The sequence below is a fragment of the Miscanthus floridulus genome, chromosome 19 (genome assembly GCF_019320115.1).
Source record: "Miscanthus floridulus cultivar M001 chromosome 19, ASM1932011v1, whole genome shotgun sequence".
In the NCBI taxonomy this organism is placed as follows: Eukaryota; Viridiplantae; Streptophyta; class Magnoliopsida; order Poales; family Poaceae; genus Miscanthus; species Miscanthus floridulus.
This window is the reverse complement of record NC_089598.1, coordinates 38,818,474-38,840,427: the sequence shown is the minus strand read 5'-3', so window position 1 is coordinate 38,840,427 and position 21,954 is coordinate 38,818,474. Positions and strand designations below refer to the sequence as shown.

Genomic DNA, 21,954 nt, shown 5'->3' with positions numbered 1-21,954 from the left:
AGTAAACCTCAAGTTCAGAACTGGTAGAGTATTGCAAAAATAGTCAACCAGCTGAAACGGATTGTAGACTTAAGCTGTCTTGCTGCTCAAACTTGGTACTCCTCGTACCAAACAACTCCTTACGCTGCATGATATACAACGAAGCAGATACTGAAAACGAGGAAATAGTAACCTTTGGTGTCGACTACATATTGTCCACTAGCAACAATTTGGCAAAATGATCAATTTTCCTGCTTTTAGGCCATTTCTAGTAAATACAATCGAAAGACAATAATGCCTTCGTGTTTTTACATCTTGTACAGAGCGACTCCCTAAGCAAGCATCAACAACTGAGTTGATCTACCTACTGGAATCGGCGTACAAGTTACAACTGATCTGCCAACATCCTGCTTCATGATCTCGTTTCCCGGGTAAGGTCCAAGTACCATGATTTCCATGCTTCCACATAATGACCAAAAAGATCGTTCAGGGCTGCAGCAACAAAAGTGGTGTAAATTCAATCCAATCACCTATCAAAAGAATCAGCTCTCCATAGTAGTTTAACAGAAATAGCACGAGGGATCAAGCAAACAGATAAAAACTACATAATTGGACCATTAAAATCTATCGTAATAACATGTAATATCGGATCTTTACTGGTTTCTATAGCGTAAAAAATGTAAATATGTTTATTTCATTACGAGTTCAGATTTTGGAATTCAGGTAAAAAATACGATCATCTATGTTTTCCTTAAAAAAACTAATGGCCATATGATTTTTAGACATGGAAATTTGGTTTTAAACCAACCACGTTGAGTACACATCTGCTTGTTTAGTACTTGATGCGTTTATATACTGTTTAAGTATCTAGCAAGCCTTTAAAGTCTTAGTAGCAAACAATTCATAGTTGCTCATGTATTTTCCAGATTCTTTTCTTTTCCCATTCAAGATCAGACACCTGCTGCTGCAAGCAGAAGTGCTTGACAAGTTAATTGCAAGAAATTAAAAGAGGACAAACAGTGTTGGTAATGCAAATTTGTTTCTTTGAAAAAGAATTCTTCAACACTGCAATTATATAAATGAAATGTTAAGCTCACCTTGATTCTGATATTGTGGACGGAAGGACACAGCAAGGTTTTCCCAGTCCTGAATGGTCTTCCTCTCTTGCTGCTTAACGGTTTGATCGTCAGTTTCCTGTTTCTTTGCACTAGCAGGGTGGAAGGGCCCATAAACAAAGTCACTCCTTTTCCCTTGCCCCAGCTGCCTCTCAAAAGTCTTCACTATGTTGCCAGCACCCTGCATGAGCTTGACTTTGTTCTCTGCTGTCGAGTCTAACTTGCCTCGCTTATTGTCATTGTTTGTAAGATCAGTACCAAATGCTCTCTTATTGGGCATTGCCTTACTGGATGGAGGTAGAGCAACCATGACATTGTTCTCTTGCTTTCGCTTTGCCTGGCCTAGCCACCGGAACGCAGGTTTTCTTGTGTCTGCTTGCTGTGTCTGAAACAAACGTTACAAGAAACAATGTTCAGCAGCCACCAGCCAGAAATATGATTTCCATTCATTTGAAACGGTATGCAGTCGAGAACCTACCTTCTCAATGAGGTTCAAAGAAGACAGCACATTGGCAATGTCATACAATCGACGAACTTTGGCTGCTTTGTGAATATTAGAATCATTGTGAGTTCTATTTGGGTAGGAAAGGCATTTGACAGAAGCATGGAACTAAACAAAAGGAATGCATGTACTAACTTCTCATGTTGCTCTCTGCATGTCCCTCTCCAAGGAGAAGCTTTGCAGCTTCGTCAAGTGAGATTGTCTCAACCTGCACGAAATACAAGCCCCAATACAGTTAAGTGCGAAAGGGAAATAACCTGAACCATACAGGGTGAATTCAGTCCTCTGACCTCCATGGTGAGGAAGAGCTTGACAAAATTCTGAGTGAGGAGCCCAAGGGACTTCTCCTTCCGATGATCTAAGAATACAGCAAAACCAAAACTTTAAGTGAGCACACAACATAAAAGATAGAAGGCTCCAGGTAAAACAAGAACACAACTAAGCAGCTATACCAGATCTAAGGCGGCAGCTGGGTGCATCGGGCTTATCAGACGTATTGTCGACAGACTGGCTGAGCTTCTCGCTCTCAGCATCTTCATCAGCATCACCCAATTTTTCATCATCCTCGTCATCTGATAACTTTGCAATCACAAAACCCAAACAAGTTTGATACACCAACAGCAGGCATTTTGTAACAAGGCCAATGGCAAGCAAATCCAGTTGAAGAGAACTAACGTTGGCAGTAGAGGAGTCCTCCATTGGCAGTAACACCGGTGATCCGGACATCTCCCTTAACGCCCTCTCCTGATCAAACCAAACACGGTTGAATAAAAAAGGGGGAAATTGTGGGTAATGAGGTTAGCAATGGAAGCTAAGATGGGTGGGATTCAGAACTGCGGGATCGAATCCAGACCTTGAGTTCTTTCAGCTCAGCAGGGACTCCCCCGAATCCGAGCCATGTATACCGATTCTTGGCCCTCCGCACAAGAATCTGCAAGCCGTCACAGGATAAGCACATCACGGTTTGACAGAACAAGACCGCGAAATCGCATTCCAAGAAGGAAATTCACGGCTCACCCCGACGCTCTCGAGAACGTTGACGATGTCGTAGATCCGGCGGCGCTCGACGCCGAGCCGCTTGGCCGCGTCGTCCAGCCCAATCACCTCCACGTCCTCCCGGTCGTACAGCGCCACGAAGCTTCAAGAAGGAAGGAATGGAACCAAAGGTCAAAGGTCAAAGCACCGCACGCCGCGAGCACCCCGCGCGAAACCGAGGGCGTGAGAGGCGGAGAGCTGTGGCCATACTTGGAGCAGAGAAGGCCGAGCGACTTCTGCTTGCGGCTGTACGCGTGGTGGCGGCAGCCTCGCGCGACGTCGCTGCCGCTGCCGCTGCCGGCGCCCTGCACGGGCACGTGCGCCTGCGGATCCACCGGCGGCTGCTGGGCGCCGGTCGTCAACGGCTGGGCGGCGGCCGCGGACGACTCGGCCCCGGAGAAGGAAGGCCCGGGGGCGGGGGAGGCGGCGGCGGCATCCATCGCGGGCGCGCGAGCTGGGAGGGTTTGGCTCACGCGGTGCGGGAGGGGGAGAGGAGGGAATCACTCTTTCGCTTGAAGTAATTTATTTTTTCGATTGTCCTTTGGTCCCGTAGATCTGCGGAGCTAGCTGGGGAGAGAATTCACGCGAGGCCGTTGGGTAATTTGGCGCCCGCCACAGCGGATCCGCAACTTTTCAAACGCCTCCAACCTGCGTTGCCGCGGCTTTCCACTTCCAGTGCCCGGGCGCGCCTATACAAGCTCCACCTCCTCCCCATGCATACCCAGCCTGGATGGTAGACGCGTGTGCATGGAAGGCAATCAAACGGCCCGTTAGAGTCGGCTCCTCCAAAGATATTTCCCACGCGCTCGTCTCTAGTAGCACCCACGACATCCATGCAGTTTCCAGTGGCGCCCACGATCCAGGATAGCAGAGCGAAGACACGTGTCAAGTAATCAGGCTAGGTATGCACGGCACCACGGTGAATACGGTTTCCATGCAATTTTTTACCGCCTAGTTGCGGGTGGATTGGTTCGACATTCTTTAAACTTTTCACACTCCAGTTTTTTTTTAAAAAAAAACTTTTCACACTCCAACAGTTTAATTAGGAGAATCATTTGAATATAAGTTGCTTTTATATCTTTTCATCTTTCAACAGTTTCTCTATATTTATAGACACTTTAAAGAGTCAGCCACCTCTATCTTTCACTAGCGAGAAGTCAAGACCAAAAATATAAATATTTGAAGATTTAATTGAAAAAAAAAGTTGTTGGAGGTAAGACTTAGAGTTGCTAATATGGTTTTTGTTTTGGACTGCTTCGCTACATAGAAAATCAACTCTATGTACTAAGAATCTATTTGAGACTATTTGCTTTATATATTTTCTAATATAAAGGCCCCGTTCTCGTATCTTTAAACCTGACTTGATCCGTTTCTTTTTTTATCTGAAATAATATTTTTCTCTCACAAATTCCTCTAGATTCTTTTAAATTACTCTAAACGAACGGGGCCCAAATCTTACGGGGGCTTGTCATGCAGACATCTATGGCTTCGGCCGCCGAGCCTCTCACCGGGAGCAGGGCCCTCCGGCCTCATGCAGGCATCGATGGCTTCGGCCGCCAGGCCTCACGCGAAAAGGAGCTTGCCGGAGGAGATTCGCGAGATTGACGGCTGCCGTGAGTTAACCTGACGAGCGGTGGGACGAGACGGCTACAAGGTGACGCAAAGCACCCAAAACCTGGGCCCGATGCCTCGTGCGGTTGCATACTTGCATGCACGGAGCCTGGCCCAGGAGATACGCTTGAATCAAACATCTCCGCTGATGCAGATGGCACTTTATTGTCCTGTTCGTTTAGCTGATAAGTCAGGACTGAAAATATTGTTGACTGATTTATTATAAGAGAAAAATATTATTCGTTGGCTGAAAAAGTACGATTTATAAGCCAAACGAACATGAGGATATATATTTGCATGACTGGAACCGAGTTGGAACAGTGAAAACAACCATCCAAACGTATTTCATAGAGTTGGAACAGTGAAAAACAACCGTCCAAATATACGACGTGCTCGTTGGTTGGTTTCTGGGCTGATTTAGACTGGCTGATGCTGGTTTATTGTGAGAAAAAAATATTGTTGACTGATTAAATAAGCCTGGCTAAAACCAACAAACAAACAGGGTGATATTCCAGGCCGTAGATTCAAGACCGAGCGCTCGAGTAGCTAGCGACGCCAAGTGGCCACACAGCCAGTGTGGGCTACACAGGTCTTTCAAATTCAGAGGCTAAAGTATAGGGATGCCACTTCAAGTATCATATCAGGATGCCACATGAAAATGTTCGGATAGTAATAATAAAATAAATTATAGACTCCGCGAGGCGAATTTATTAAGCTTAATTAACCCGTTATTAACATATGTTTACTGTAGCTTTACTGTAACAACACATTATCAAATTATGGACTAATTAGACTTAAAAAATTCGTATAACAACTTAGTCGCAATTTGTGTAATTAGTTATTTTTTAGTTTATATTTAATACCCCATACATGTGTCAAATATCCGATGGGATGGAAACTAAACTTTAGAGAAGAAACTAAACAAGACCCTAATTATGTTCTTGGAATCAGACTAGCGTAGCTCACCAAGACTGGCTCCCAAATAAAATCTACAACCTCTTTAGCATGGTGCTACAAAGAAATTGTGATGTTCCCATCGCCTGCAAAGCTACAATGGTTTTGACCGGTGATCTCTGAAAGAACACGGTCTTCGACTCTATGTGTAGTTGTAGATCTAAATGTAGCTAGACGAGAGGTGTAAGAAAACATTGTGCTCTTTGTGTAGTTGTAGATCTAAGGCTGTGTTTAGTTCGTGAAATGAAATTTTTTGGATGTCATATCGGATATTTCAGGGATGTCCGAAGAGGTTTTCAGATACTAATAAAAAAAATAATTACATAGCTCGTCTGGAAACTGTGAGACGAATTTATTAAGCCTAATTAATCCGCCATTAGCGCATATTAGTTACTGTAGCACTTATGGCTAATCATTGACTAATTAGTCTTAAAACATTGTCTCGCGATTTCTAACCAAACTGTGCAATTAGTTTTTTTTCGTCTATATTTAATACTCCATGCATGTGCCGCAAGATTCGATGTGATAGTTTAGGGTCAAAAATTTTTAGGAACTAATCCAGGCCTAAGTGTACCTCGACGAGAGAGGTAAGAAAACACACACCCTGGTTCATCGGTTTGTGCACCTAATATGCTGTGAACAAATATTACATAATAGAGGGAATAATAAATATGGTACAACTCGAATAGTTTATACACAGAAACCCAAAGTTTACATTGGGCGGGCCAGTGTAATACTTAACTTTTTCCTAAAGGATCCAGCGACTGAGGCTTCAATTTCAGAGATGCACTGCATGGAAAAAGGATAACAGTGAGCACAAGAACTAACAATTTAATTAACCCTTTTTTTGTGAATTACAATTTAATTAACCTATTTGCCCCATGGTTTCAATATTTTCCCAGATTTATCGCAGCTATGGCAGCACGATACTGGAACCAGATGCTCTGCAGTACACCCCTCTCCCACCTGTTCAGAGGAAAGTACTGGCAGATGCTGTTTTCACTTCACTGCCAACTTTCTTTATGTGCACCCTAGCTCTACCCAAAGTTGTTATCAAGCAAATTGACAAGTATAGAAAACACTGTCTATGGAGGGGTGCCGATATAAATGCAAGAAAACCACCAAAGGCAGCCTGCAAGATGGTCTGTAAACCCAAAGAGGAGGGAGGTCGGGGAGTAATTGATATTGAAAAGCAAAACAAGGCACTACTCATCAAAAACTTCCACAAATTCTTCAACAAGCTTGATCTGCCATGGGTGCATCTGATTTGGGAAAAGCACTATAGGAATGGGAAACTTCCAACTCACATAAGAAAGGGGTCCTTTTGGTGGAGAGATGTTCTGAAGCTCCTCCCTGAGTTCAAAACTAGAGCCAGCCCCCATGTGGAAAAATGGAGAAAGTTCATTATTTTAGCATGACAATTGGGCCAACCAGTCTCTAGCTAATTCAGCCCCTGAGTTGTTCTCCTTTGCAAGAAATAAATTGTTGTGTAGAAAGCCTTCAGTCAAGAAGATTTTACAGATTTATTCCAACTGCCTCTGTCCCAACCTGCTTATCTGCAGATGCAAGACATCCAGCAGCTAATAGAAGACATGCCTCTCACTGAAGACAACGACAAATGGTTTTACACCTGGGGCTCCAGCATCTTTACCTCGGCCAAAGCAGAATTCTAGTTGGACATTAAGAAATCCATCCCACTTTCAAATGGCTATGGAAGAGCCAATGCCAACCAAAACATAAAGTCTCCTTTTGGCTTCTAATCTAACTATCAAAGACAGGCTCAGTACCAAAAATATGTTGAGAAGAAGAAGCATGCATATGGACTCCTATAATTGTGTTTTGTGCAAAATCTCCTTGTGGAAGAATCAGTTGGTCATCTTTTTGTGGATTGCCCATTTGCAAGGATGTGCTGGGATATTCTAAACATTGACATCCCATTGGATGGCAGCTTCCCAGAATTAACTTCTCAGCTAAAGACCCAACTGAACTCTCAGTTTTTCATGGAGGCCATAATTCTTTTATGTTGGGCTATTTGAACAGCAAGAAATGACCTCATCTTCAAAGGAATCAGAATGAATCTGCCACACTGCAGGCGTGTCTTCTTTAAAGAGCTTAAGCTTCTTCAGTACAGAGTGAAGACAGGACAAGAAGAGCAGTTTTCTTCATGGATACAAAATCTGGAATAGCAAGCCTTCTGAAGTTGATCTTCTTTGTTTCTTTTTTCGTTTCTTAGACCGTGCTTCCTACAAGCTCTGTTCTTTTCTGCTTTTTTATACTTTTCTGCAACTTTTTAAATCTCTAATAAATTACTATAGGGGCTTTGGCCCCTCCAGATTCTTTAAAAAAAAGTACTGGCAGGTGGCCTCATTGTCAGTGACTCACTGCAGAGGAAAGTACTGCAGGGAGGACTCACAATCCCATGATATATTACCACTACCGAAACTTGTGCAAGCCTAACCTCAAGAGTTAGAGAGGACAGTGGTAATGTGGATATAAACGGAAGCAAAGTTATACCTGTTGATACAGTATCTCTGCCCTGTTGGTGGTGGCCCGTCATCAAAGACATGCCCCAGATGAGCATCACAGGCAGCACAGAGCACCTCGGTCCGGGGCATGAAAATGATTGACATATCAAGCTTGCTCTTGACATTTTTGCCAATTGGTTTATAGTAGGATGGCCATCCGGTACCACTATCAAATTTGGTTGATGACCTGAAACATCATCAAAGCATCAGTGGTGCAGAATAATTAGCAGAATCACAGATGAGATTCCAGAAAAGAAAATTTCAAACGAAGAAATATGAAGCTATTTCTCTTGGCTGTCCACGTGTGGTTGCTTACTCAAACAGAGGGGTGTCGCAGCAGACACAGTAATAAATGCCTGGGGTTTTAGTATTCCAGTATTCCCTGATATATAATAAAAAAAACAGACGATGTTCTCAGCACCATTCTGCTGAGTAAGATGCTCTGCATCTTATGTACCCAGTGAATAATAGTTTGAGTAGATAAAAAATAGTGGGCAAAAGAAGATTAATAATTTGAGTGGATTGCAAAAGAATTTGAATAACAGCCACTTGGTAACATACCCAGTGAATGCTCTCTCAGTGCCCTTCTGCCGAGTAACATAATACTGCTCTTTAGTCAGGCGCTTCTTCCACTCTTCTTCACTCAGTGATGTATAATCTGCTTTCCCTGTTTCGACACGCCAAAGTATTGGCTTTTAGTCCAATATTTCTTCAAAGAGTTTGTACCACATACTGGGTCACTGCTAGAACATCCAAATTCCAAATCACATAACAAGTGCAACAAATTTGTTTAATTTATTCGAAGGAAAGGGCGGTGCTTAACAACAAAAAAAAGACCAAATATTGAAGGCATACATTCTATCTGAAATAGTATTTTACTTCAAGCATGAATGCATCACGTGAACTCTGATTGTTCCAGAAAGCCACTGTAAACAAAAGAAAAGATAGAACAAGAATATACATCTTAATAAAGGGGGGCAGACCCAGTGCCGGAGGCTCCCACATGAGTGGGGTCTGTGGAAGGGAAAAACCGAGGCAAGCTGGCAAAATCTGCGAGAAGCTGATATTAAAGCCGGCTGAAGCTATTTTGTTATGAGAGAAAAATACTGTAGATTCTAGCTGATAAGCCGGCTTATCAGCTAGAATCTACAGTATTTTTCTCTCATAACAAAACAGCTTTAGCCGGCTTATCAGCTAGAATCTACAGTATTTACCAGGCACAACAAAGTGTACAATCTTTTACAGGAAGAATCATTTCTTTCATGTTTGATGTTTCTCAATGTTATATTTTCTGATCTTTCTAGAAAAGGATTTTAATTGGGTACTTATCACCAAGGACCAGATTACTTAATAGCTGATGGACAAACCTACAGTTCAAAAATTACCCAGGAAGCAAGCTGAGCTAGCTCAGCTGGTCAAGGGTGTGGATGTATACCCAGACCACCCAGGTTCAAGTCCTTGTTGAGATAAATTTGAGTGCCTATTGTCTTCTTCTTCTTAATTAATAAAATGCCACCTAGTTCCTCCTAAGTTGGTCTAGTTTTTTTTTTTTTTTTTTTTTAAATACCCAGGAGAACTTTTGCACTAGCAACTTCCGAAAAACCTCTTGATGAGACAAAGGATTTGCTGCATCTGTTACATTTCTGTCAAGTTAGTTTGTTGCCTTTTGACATTGCCATTTCATTTTTCTCTTGATGCAAGATATCATGACTTGTCTGAAAAAGGGCATCAATCATGTAAGTTTAAACCCCAGAAGCATTTCCGCACTATCATCTTTTAATATCTTTTGGACAGATAAAAAAACTTTGCTGCATGTGCTACCTGTTCCCCTTAGTTAAAACAAAATCAGAATAATTTTGGTACTCTGAACCTATGTTATCAATTATGAATTCCCTTGGAATAGAAAGGGAATGGGGCTACATCTGAGTGAGCTTCTGGCGAACAATAAATTTTGTTGCTTTGTGATACCAACCACCATTTTTCATCCATTGTTGCCCCAAGAAATTGGCACGATTCCCAAATGAAGTATCCAATCCCCAAACCAGTCCGGAACTAAAGTAGGAGGCCTACTGTCTGGTTTGCCAAAATTAGACTCAGGACACAAATCGTTGCCCGCGTAGGTTAATCAACATCAGTTTAGTCCACCTTCTTGTTCCACTCACATCGGTGGACTAGTCTGTTCATCATCTAATACAATTTATAAAAATCAATAATCTAAAGAATCTATGTCGAGAAGAAGCCATCTACTTCGGAGGGAAACCCATAAATCCAACTTCTCCAAACACCGAAGGCAGATAGACTAGAACACGCTGTACAATCACTTGCGGTAGAAAAAGTAGGAAGTTAGATTAGAAGAGGCGAAAGAACCGCACGGCACCTTGGGTTTGTCCTGAAGGCGTGTGCGGCGACGGGGATTGCGACGACGACGACGGCGCAGAGCCCATGGCGCGGACGGCGCGGAGCCTGTAGCTGTACCCTCCGGCTCCACCGCAGGCCCACGCTCCTCCTACCTGCCTCGGACACGCCGCCGAGGGAAGCGCCGCGGCTGTGAAGGAAAAGGAGGAGGAGAGGTCGTGCGCTCCTGCTCTGACCACGGAGGCAGTTGCGTAGCACCGGGCCGCCATCGGTCAGGTTTTGTGTTGTGACACGGAGCTCTGGCGCTTGGTGGATGGCGCGCCTATGCTAGTGCTGGTAGCTGCAAAACAGTGCGTGCAGCCAGGCGCAGCGTGTGGGTTGTTCCGTGGCCAGCGATGGCGAGACGTGGCCGAGCGGCATCGGCACACCGCACACGCAGGTGCGGCGTCGGCGCCTGGAAGAAACAGGCAGAAGGCTCAGTTCGGCTCGGCACTCGGCAGTCGGCACACCGTCTAATCGGATTGTTGTGCAGTGGAACAAAACGCAAGGCTTATATCATCTGTTTCAATATATCTTAAAATGAGACTACCATGATTACGATGATGTTTGGAACAGGCCGTCCGTCTGTTCGGACGCGCTCCTGTTAGTGGAGCATGGGCCACGACTCCTATCCCAAATGACCCCTGCTTATCCGCTTGTCCAGCTTTTGAGTCACCGTAGTTTCTGAGGAAACAAATCAACCGCAGCGGAGCTCGGACCACGCATAGCTCACGCTCAATCCGCGTAGCTCGCAGCGGCCGGTCGGGGCGGAGGCCGCCCCCCGCACATATCATGCTCCGCCTACTCAGCTCGTCACGGTTTGAAGCTCGCCCGCATGCAGCTCATTGTAGCTCGGGCAGAGCACCGCCCGCACACATCTTGTGCTCCGCTGCTGAGTTCACCGTGGCTGGGGCGAAACTCGCCAGTGCATAGCTTGTAGCGGAGCTCACTCACCACGCGCACAGCTTGCGCTCCACCCGCACAGTGTGGAGATCCGCCGTGGCCTTCTCCACACAACCCATCGTGGCTTCAGTGGCGGACCCAGGATTCGAAACCAGGGTAGGCCTAGTAAAAAAATTTCATGTACAACACGACAAAATTCAAAGAAAAAGTTCGGTAAAATGGCTATAAATTAACCAAATTGAGATAATACAATTGAAAGGTTCAAAACTTAAGTAAAAAAATTTTAAGATCGACCAAAGTTATAGAAAAAAATACAACAATGTTTAGGACACCAAATAAATAAAATATGGGCACCAAATAAATAAAATATGGAAATATATTTTATTGATTTGATGTCATAAACTGGATACTTTGTTTTATATATTTGGTCAAACTTAAAAATACTTAATTTAGAACAATTCTAGATATTAATTTATTCACAGAGGGAGGGAGTGCCACTCTCTCTTAAAGTAAGTGTACGTCTAGAAGTAAAACTTATTTAGTTTGACCAAATATGTGTAAATAAGTAGTAGCATTAACACATATGGTATGTGAATATAAGTGCCTCCAGCTCTTCCTTCGTGGACGTGGCAAGATGGGCCGGCCCAACTAACTAACTAACTAACCATGTCCCACTCCTACGGCATGCTGGCCCGATTCCCCTTCCCCTCCCAAGCACCTTCTGCTTAGTACCACCTTCCCTGCTCAGGGATACAACTCCCACCTTAAAAAACTGAACGGTGCAGAGCTTTTTGAACTTGAAAGGCCGCTCGCTCGCGCAGACGGAGAGCCGAGAGACGGAGATTGCGCAGACGGGGAGAGACGAGTAATGGGCCAAATTTTCATGGCCTGCGCAGAGTACTAAAAGAAATTTGGGCCCAATTCTAAGGTAGTCCTAGGCCTATCTGGACTACCCGCTGGGTCCGCCACTGCGTGGCTTTCTCCACCGGAGCGACGATCTTCGCGCTACCGGCAAGCTCTACATCGGTGAACTCCACATGCCGACGAGCCTCCATTCTCCCGAGCAACATAGAGATGTTGCTCTGAAACCGCATGTTGCAAGCGTATGTTTCAAAGTTTTAGAGATATGTTGCAAGTATTTTATAGGGATGTTGCAAAAGTATATCCGGATATTGCATATATTGCAATAGATGTACATGTATGTTGCAAGCATATGTTCCAAATGTTTTATCTGTTTTCAGACGTATGTTGCAAGTATTTTATCTGGATGTTGTATATGTTTCACACATATGTTACAAATGTTTTGTCTGGATTTTCCATACGTTCTCTATGGTTTTCAAGTATTTTTAGGTGTTTTGCAAGTGTTTCAGACATATGTCGTAAGTGTTTCAACTGTTTTGTACGTATATTGCAAGTGCTGCATCTAGATGTTACAAAACTAGATCCGGTGTTGCTCATGGTGGAATGGGCCCATCTACCATAGCCGCCTGCTGCAGCTGCTGGGGCGGCGTCGAGTGGGCGCAAACTTCTGAGCAGGTCCTCACGTGCGGTCAGGCGACGCGGGCCTGAAAGATCCTAATGGCTAGAGGGGGGTGAATAGCCTATTAAAAATTCCTACAACAACATTTAGCAAACCGATTAGACAAATATGAGACAAAGTGAGTGTTACGCTAGCCTACTAAAAATACAAACCACATACCACAATTTTAGTTTCTATAGTCTCTATCCATACAATGACAATGTCACTACACTAAGTTAGTGTGCTCTCAAAGGCTAACTAAAGAGCCACACTAACTAAACTAACAAGCTCTCACGACTAGCTACACTAAAGAGCTTGACAACTAATTTACGGTAATATAAAAAGAGAGAGCAAGATGGTTATACCGCCGAGTTGAGGAATGAACCAATCAATCACAAGAATAAAGACCAATCATCTCGAAATCAAATGATGACACAGTGATTTTTTTACCGATATTCACTTGCTTGTCGTCAAACTAGTCCTCGTTGTGGCGATTCACTCACTTGAAGGTTCACGCGATAATTGGCATCACACGCCAAACCCTTAATAGGATGCCGCATAACCAACACAAGATAGGGATTACACAAGCCATGAGCAATCCACTAGAGTACTTTTGGCTCTCCGCTGGGGAAAAATCAAGAACTCCTCACAATCACCACGATCGGAGCCAGAGACAATCACCAACATCCGCTCGACGATCCTCGCTACTCCAAGCCGTCTAGGTGACGGTAACCACCCAGAGTAACAAGCGAATCCCACAGCGAAACACAAACACCAAGTGTCTCTAGATACAAACACTCATGCAATGCACTTGGATTCTCTCCCAATCTCACAAAGATGATGAATCAATTATGGAGATGAGTGAGAGGGCTTTGGCTAAGCTCACAAGGTTGCTGTGTCAATGCAAATGTCCAAGCTCGCGAGCTAGAGCCGGCCACACGCCTTAAATAGAGCCCCCAACGAAATAGAGCCGTTGGCTCCTCAGTCCTCTGAAATTTGGGCTGACTAGACGCGCCGATCAGATTGACTGGACGCAGGACCCCAACGTCCGGTCCTTAGATTTTTGCCATGTGTCCCCGGCTTCAAATGCTGATCATTCATTCTCAACGGTCATCAGTGCACTTAAGTTGTGACCGGACGCACAGACAAGCTGACCGGACGCACCACGCCCATGTCAGGTCCTCACACGCCTACGCACCAACACCCGACCATCAAACGCACCGATAGAATGACCGGACGCTCCAATAACATGGAGTCCGATCACTTCTAGAGAGCATCTAGAGCCACATTTTCTTGATCAGATGCGTCCGATCATAGGTGACCGGACGCGGACCAGAGTCCGGTCCTTACTAGCCTGTTTAGATGCTTTCATCAGCGTACGTCATCACCTGACCGGACGCACCTCCTACGTGTCTGGTCCTCTTTCTTCTCAGCGTCCGGTTCAGACAGAATGTCCCTACGTCTAGTTTACTGCTGCTCGTGTTATTAGCACCAAAAAAGATTAGTAGTAGGGGGTACAAACGGCCAAGAGAGGGATAGGTCCTAAGTCTCTGATGGAAAGGTCGAAAGGATGCTAAGAGCTCGGTTGCTGCTCAACTGTGTGTTGTGTGATCGATTTGATCTGTCCCCTTAGTGGGGTGCCCTGCCCTCCCTTTTATAGACTAAGGGGGAGCAGGGATTACAGATGGGAGAAAGAGGAAAACCCAGAGGTCGAGAAGGTCATTCGAAAGTGCCGGGTCTTCCTTTTCCCTTGAGCCTGCCGTGTTGACATGGCCGACGGTGCCAGGGATAGCATGTTCATTGATCCTGATAGGGCCACGCCCTGGCCTCAGTCAGCTAGTGGTCATGCCCCATCCTACTCCGGTGGATGATGTGGTGTGCCAGGGTACTGAGCAGTGACCCTATGGGGAGCAGACAGGGAAGTGACCATACGTCCATCGCTGTAGATGTTGTGAGTTTCCTCCTAGATTGTAGTGGTTGTCGTATGCTTATGTTAGGATCCGTGTCCAAAGGCTTATGGTGGTGCTCACATCACTGTAAGACAAAAGTCGGCGCCTACAACACTGTTCGGGCTCTGTCATGCCTAGAAGAGCTTTAAAGCGCCCGTCCCATCGTATCCTGATGGTACTTTCCTATAGGCGTGCAGGGCATGGTCCTTGATACTATGGTTGACTTGAGTATCCTGTCTTACCCTGTGCTCATTATTATAAAGGAGCAGGGTGCAGTCGTCTAGCGAGACAGAGCTAGCCCTCAGACATCGGTAAGGCGGAGTCAGTCCTTAGTCATTAGGCAAGGTAGAGCCCAACCCTCGGGGGTCGGGTAAGGCGAAGCCAGCCCTTAGTTGTCGGGCGAGGCGAAGTCTACCCCCAGATATCGAGCGACGCGAAGCCAACCCTCAGGGGCCGAGCGAGGCACGGCCAATCCTTCAGTCATATGGGCAAGGAGTGCAATTGCATTCTTGCATGTTTGGAAGTATCAACGTTTGATGGTTATTAGCTCCACCTCATTGGGTACCCCAGTATTAGGTCCCTGACATTAATTTCTTATGAAGTTATTCAATTCTTCATGCATATCATTCACCCAATCAACATCATTCAATGCTTCATCTATCTTCTTTGGTTTAATAGATGATACAAATGAGAAATGTTCATAAAATGAAGCCAATCTTGATCTAGTTTGCACACCTCTTGAAATATTACCAATGATAGTGTCCAATGGATGATCTCTTGCAATATTGGTTAGTTGGAGTATTGAAACTTCATTGCTTGTACTTGCTTGATCATTAGGTTGAGATGATGTACTAGCCACTTGATTTTGTTTATTGTCATGAGAGCCATTTATACTAGCTTGATTTGTATCATCTTGCACATTTGAGTTAGAGAGCACTTGCACTTGATCATCTTCATCATCATTCACTTGCCTAGGCCTCAATTCACCAACATCCATGTTCTTCATGGTATTTGAAAGTTTAATGCCTCTAACATCTTCTAAGTTCTCATTTTCTTCCTGTGAACCCTTGGTTTCATTAAATTCAAAATCATGAACTTCCTCAAGATTACCACTATCCAAATTCCAAACTCTATATGCTTTGCTTGTAGTAGAATAACCAAGTAGGAATCCTTCTTTATATTTCTTGTCAAACTTGCCCAATCTAGTGCTTTTCTTCAAGATATAGCATTTGTAACTAAAGACCCAAAAATATGTAATATTGGGCTTTCTACCATTCAATAGCTCATATGGTGTCTTCTCTTTTAATGGATGATAATAGAGGCTGTTGCTACAGTAGTAAGCCATGTTGATAGCTTTGGCTCAAAAAGATTGACTCACATTGTACTCACTAAGTATAGATCTTACCATATCAATGGGTGTTCTATTCTTCCTCTCAAGAAGGCCATTTGATTGTGGAGTGTACTTGGCTGAGAATTGATGTCTAATTCCAAATTCATCACATAACTCATCAATTCTAATGTTCTTGAAACTCACTACTATTGTCACTTCTAACTCTCTTGATGGTTGTTTCAAACTCATTGTGAATGCCCTTGACAAATGATTTGAATATTACAAACACATCACTTTTATCCATTAGAAAGAATACCCAAGTGTATCTAGTATAATTATCCACTATCATAAAGCCATATTTGTTACCACCAATGCTAGTGTATTTAGTTGGCCCAAACAAGTCCATGTGCAATAACTCAAATATTTTACTAGTGCTCATCATGCTTTTCTTAGGATGGTGTTTCCAACTTGTTTGTCGGCTTGACAAGAGCTACAAAGCTTATCCTTCTCAAACACATCTTTTAAGCCTCTAACCAAGTCATGCTTAACCAATCTATTCAATTGTTTTATTCTAACATGACTAAGCCTTCTATGCTTCCAACATGACTAAGTCTTCTATGCCATAACCAACCCATGCTAGACTTAGTGAACAAATATGTAGATAATTGAGCTTCACTAGCATTAAAATCAACCAAGTATAGATTCTCATATCTAAAGCCTTTAAAGATCAAGTTAGAGCCATATACACTTATGATCTCTACATCATCTACTCTAAATATGCATTTGAATTCAAGATCACACAATTGAGCCATGAATAGTAAATTGAAGTTCAAGCTCTCTACTAGCAACACATTGGATATGCTCATGTTATTGGATATTACAATCTTACTAAGCCCCTTGACCTTGTCTTTGCCATTATCACTAAATGTGATACTATCATAACTATCATTGCCATTGGTGTTGATTGAGTTGAGCATTCTTGCATCACCGGTCATGTGTTGAGTGCACCCACTATCAAGAACCCAATGTCTTTCTCCAGCTTTGTAATTGACCTACAAAAGAAGATTAATTCTTTTAGGTACCTAAACTTGATTGGGTCCTTGAAGGTTAGTGATTAAGCTTTTTGGCACCCAAACGGCTTTCTTCTTTGATCCCATCCATGGTGTACCAATGAATTTAGCTTCCACACCATTTGTACCCTTAGTAAGCACATAGAAAGAATTAATCTTAATTAAGGATACATTAGCTTGTGACTTTTTGTTCATGCACTTTTGTCTACATGATCAACTTGCTTGCAACTAGTGCAAAACCGATCATTGTTCTTCACAAAGCTAGTCTTCTAAGGAGCAAAAGACGCCCTACCTTTCTTGGGGGTATAGCTCAATCCCTCTTTATAGAGAGAAACTTTTTGGCTACCCAAGCACATAAGCAAGCGGTCCTCACCACCATAGGCCTTAGCCAAGGTGTGAGTGAACTCATTGAGCTCCTTCTTAAGGGTCTCATTCTCAACCATTAGTAAGGCATCACAAGTGAAACCATCACTACTAGATGAGGTGGAAGTAGAAGTGCTATAAGAAGGGTTAGTGGAAGCAACAATGATAGGCTTATGGAATGATTCATCGATTATATCACAACATGTTTCTTCTCATTTTGCTCATTAAGCAAAGAGGAATGAGCTTTTTTAAGCTTCTTGTGAACCTTGTCAAGCTTCTCATGGGCTTCCTCTAGCCTCTTATGAGATGCATTGAGCTCATCAAAAGCTTGCTTAAGGGCTTTTAGTTCCTTACGCAAGCTTTTGCATTTCCTTCTCTTAATATCAAAGTATTCTTTAGCATCATCTAGCATGTCAAGTAGTTCATCCTTAGTTGGTTCATTATCATCACTATCACTATCACTTTTATTTTCATTATCATGTTCCTCATCGCATCTATCATCACAAGTTTATACCTTAGTGGCCTTAGCCATGAAGCATGATAGAGTGTCAAAGAGAGAAGGTTTCTCATTGATAGCAATGCTTGCAAGAGCCTTCTTCTTGGTGGTCATGTCATCATCACTATCATCATCATCACTTGAGGAAGCATCACTATCCCAAGTAACCACAAATGAACCACCCTTCTTCTTCTTCTTCTTTTTGATGGTCATCTTGTCCTTCTCTTTCTTTTCCTTCTTGTCCTTCTTGCTCTTATTGTCATCATCATTGTTGCTATTGTATGGGTATTGAGCAACAAGATGATCCTTGCTTCCACAATTGAAGCACCTTCTTGACTCTTCCTTGTTCTTGGATGAAGACTTCTTTCTTCTATCATGGTAGCCCTTATTTATCATGAACTTGCCAAATCTCTTGACAAAAAGAGCCATCTTCTCATCATCCATCTCATCAAAGCTCAAGTCTTCATCTTCACTTGATGATTCTTGCTTTGCCTTGCCCTTGGATGATGTGGCCTTGAACGCCACACTCTTCTTTTTGTCATCTTTCTTCTCCCTCTTTTCTCCCTTCTCATTATCATCTCTATAAGTGTCATCGATCATGATATCTCTCAAGATTTGGTTTGGTGTCATTATGTCCAAACTGGTCCTCACTAGCAAGATGACCAACATGCCAAATCTTACGGGTAAGCATCTCAAGAACTTATGAGAGAAGTCCTTATCCTCCACCTTCTCACCAAGTGCTTTGAGATCATTGACAAGCACTTTTCATTCGATGGAACATGTTTGGCACACTCTCATCTTCCTTCATCTTGAAGCTAGCAAATTTCTCCTCGAAAATGTATGCCTTTGCACCCTTTATTACCTTGGTGCCCTTGAATGATTCTTCTAACTTTTTCCAAGCCTCATGAGCCATCTCAATGTTCTTGATTTGCTTAAATGTTCTCTCATCAATTGCATCATGAATGGCACTTAGAGCAACGTCATTGTTTTGGAGAAGCACTTCTTCGGCCGTGGTGGGATTCTCTGGATCGACAATCTCAATTTTGATTTCTACCAACTTCCACATCCTTCTATTGATTGACTTGATATGTGTGGTCATCTTTGATTTCCAATATGGATAACTTGTGCCATCAAATTGAGGTGGCTTCTTGGTGTTGTTGATTTGAGCCATTTTGACATCGAAGGTTGTTAAGCCTCAAATCACGGTGACCACGACTCTGATACCGCCTGAAAGGTCCTAATGGCTAGAGGGGGTGAATAGCATATTAAAAATTTCTACAACAACACTTAGCAAACCGGTTAGACAAATATGAGGCTAAGCGAGTGTTGCGCTAGCCTACTAAAAATACAAGCCACCTACCATAATTCTAGTTTCTATTGTCTTTATCCACACAATGGCCATGTCACTATAATAAGTTAGTGTGCTCTCAAAGGCTAACTAAAGAGCCACACTAACCAAACTAACAAGCTCTCATGACTAGCTACACTAAAGAGCCTAACAACTAGTTTGCGGTAATGTAAAGAGAGAAAGCAAGATGGTTATACCGCCGAGTTGAGGAATGAACCAATCAATCATAAGAATGAATATCAATGAAGACCAATCATCTCGGAATAAAATGATGACACAATATTTTTTACTGAGGTTCACTTACTTGTCGTCAAGCTAGTCCTCATTGTGGTGATTCACTCACTTGGAAGTTCACGTGTTAATTGGCATCACACGCCAAACCCTCAATAGGGTGCCGCACAACCAACACAAGATGAGGATCACACAAGCCACAAGCAATCCACTAGAGTACATTTTGGCTCTCCACCGGGGAAAGGTCAAGAACCCTTAACAATCACCACGATCGAAGCCAGAGACAATCACCAACCTTCGCTCAACAATCCTCGCTGCTCCAAGCTGTCTAGGTGGCGGCAACCACCAAGAGTAACAAGCAAACCCCACAGCGAAACACGAACACCAAGTGTCTCTAGATGCAAACACTCAAGCAATACACTTGGATTCTCTCCTAATCTCACAAAGATGATGAATCAATAATGGAGATGAGTGGGAGGGCTTTGGCTAAGCTCACAAGGTTGCTATGTCAATGCAAATGTCCAAGCTCACGAGCTAGAGCCGACCACATGCCTTAAATAGAGCCCCCAACAAAATAGAGCTGTTGGCTCCTCAATCCTCTGAAATTTGGGCTGACCGGACACACCGGTTAGATTGATCGGACGCAGGACCCCAGCGTCCGGTCCTTAAATTTTTGCCATGTGTCCCCGGCTTCAAAAGCTGATCGTCCGATCTCAACAGTCATCAGTGCACTTAAGTTGTGACCGGACGCACAGACAAGCTGACCGAACGCACCACGCCCGCGTTAGGTCGTCATGCGCCTACACACCAACACTCGGCGACCGGACGCACCGATGGAATGACTAGACGCTCCAATAACGTGGAGTCCAATCACTTCTAGAGAGCATCCAGAGCCGCATTTTCTCGATCGGACGTGTTCGATCACAGGTGACCGGACGCGGACCAGAGTTCGGTCCTTACTAGCCTATTTAGATGCTTTCGTCAGTGTACGTCAACACCTGACCGGACACACCTCCTCCGTGTCTGGTCCTCTTTCTTCTCAGCGTCCGGTTAAAGGACCATGGGCGGCCTTCACCGCGCGCTATTGACCGGACGCGGGGTCAGAGTCCGGTCACTACCCAAGGCAGAGTCCGGTCAATACGAAACTCCTCCTTTTGACCCTAAACTTCACCACTCTTGATCAAATGTGCCAACCACCAAGTGTATCACCTTGTGCACGTATGTTAGCATATTTTCACAAATATTTTCAAGGGTGCTGGCTTTCCACTAGATCTTAAATGCATATGCAATGAGTTAGAGCATCTAGTGGCACTTTGATAACCACATTTCGATACGAGTTTCACCCCTCTTAATAGTACGACTATCAATCCTAAATGTGATCACACTCACTAAGTGTCTCAATCACCAAAACGAAAAAACTCCTATCAAGTTTTACCTTTACATTGAGCTTTTTGTTTTTCTCCTTCTTTTCAAAGTCCAAGCATCATCACCATGGCATCACCATCATCATGATCTTCACCGTTGCTTCACCACTTGGAATAATGCTATCTATCTCATGATCACTTAGATGAACTAGGTTAGCACTTAGGGTTTTATCAATTCACCAAAACCAAACTAGAGCTTTCAAGGCCCTCGCTTGGGGCACACGAAACGAAGTGTAGGCGTAGGCGTCCAGGCGCTAGCGCTACCGCTACCGGATATCTAAGCATGGTTCATAATTTCATATTATAGATAGAACAATAAATTCATTAAAACTGTTATATTTTGGCAATAGAGAAATAGACGAACAGAGAGAGTCTGATTGACCAAAATCTAGAGGAAGAGTTTTTCTTATTTTAAAATTTAGTATATCTTGTAGCTCATCTGTTTGGATGGTGTAGCATAGTTTAGTCTAGTGGTCCAAAACAACCTATGTTGCATTAGGTTAAGGCTATGTTCGATTATCTGGAATTAATTCCCAGCCAAACCTTTTTCTTCACAAATTTATACTATGGAGGAATAGTTCCAGGCTCGGAATGACCCATTCTGAAACAATCAAACGTGGCCTAAATGTACGATCTTTTTCCTCGTTGATTGGATGCAAGTTTTTTTTCCTCGTTGGTTGCGTTTAAGCCTTTTGAAAATGCATCCGTTCAGCTCTCTCTCTCTTCTCTACCACGTCGAGTTTTTTTTTTTTTGACATGGACGGGTAGTGACGTTTTTCAATAAAAAACTAACAGCTTTTTCGGCAAGTCATAAATAATCGTGGATTATTTACTGCTGGCTGGTTTGATGTGAGAGAAAAACACTGTTTCAGCTTATAATCCACGATCGTATACGAGCAAGCGAATAGGCTGTAAAAGTATATTAAAATCATTAGGGGGCGTTTAGATCCTTTCATTTGAATGAATTGAAATCTATTTAATAAATTATGTTATTTGGCTTAGAATTTGATATTTCACCACTTTTCAAACTTCACATATAAGCCTATCTCAAATTCATATGGTGAGAGATGGAAATTGATTATATAGATTATCATCCTATGTTTCTACTTTGCAACTTATAACACGCTCTTCAACTCACTCCTCTATGGTAGAAATGCAACACATAAGTATCTCTCTCGTATAGCTAATAATAATATATAAATATAA

The 21,954-nt window shown here is 43.3% G+C and overlaps 2 protein-coding genes across 4 annotated transcripts; both read right to left on the bottom strand.

Annotated features, from left to right (window-relative positions):
* Nucleotides 1-148: 148 nt before the first annotated feature.
* Nucleotides 149-3,750, bottom strand: LOC136528159 (E2F transcription factor-like E2FE). 3 transcript variants are annotated; one of them, XM_066521077.1, is made up of 10 exons: nucleotides 2,842-3,744; nucleotides 2,614-2,734; nucleotides 2,450-2,527; nucleotides 2,272-2,340; nucleotides 2,049-2,175; nucleotides 1,887-1,954; nucleotides 1,732-1,804; nucleotides 1,573-1,637; nucleotides 1,077-1,479; nucleotides 149-471 (listed from the first exon to the last, which is right to left on the bottom strand). In XM_066521077.1, the coding sequence occupies exons 1-10, from the start codon at nucleotides 3,069-3,071 to the stop codon at nucleotides 392-394; spliced, it is 1,314 nt and encodes a 437-aa protein (XP_066377174.1). In that variant the 5' UTR covers nucleotides 3,072-3,744; the 3' UTR covers nucleotides 149-391. The 3 variants fall into 3 exon arrangements, with proteins under 3 accessions (XP_066377174.1, XP_066377176.1, XP_066377177.1); XM_066521079.1 differs by having other exon boundaries at nucleotides 1,573-1,634; nucleotides 2,842-3,740; XM_066521080.1 differs by lacking the exon at nucleotides 149-471 and adding an exon at nucleotides 478-943 and having other exon boundaries at nucleotides 2,842-3,750.
* A 2,077-nt stretch (nucleotides 3,751-5,827) lies between these two features.
* On the bottom strand, nucleotides 5,828-10,430 carry LOC136528160 (peptide methionine sulfoxide reductase B1, chloroplastic-like). The gene is made up of 5 exons (XM_066521081.1): nucleotides 10,099-10,430; nucleotides 8,283-8,388; nucleotides 8,038-8,103; nucleotides 7,711-7,908; nucleotides 5,828-5,985 (listed from the first exon to the last, which is right to left on the bottom strand). The coding sequence occupies exons 1-5, from the start codon at nucleotides 10,343-10,345 to the stop codon at nucleotides 5,934-5,936; spliced, it is 669 nt and encodes a 222-aa protein (XP_066377178.1). The 5' UTR covers nucleotides 10,346-10,430; the 3' UTR covers nucleotides 5,828-5,933.
* Between the last annotated feature and the right edge of the window lie 11,524 nt (nucleotides 10,431-21,954).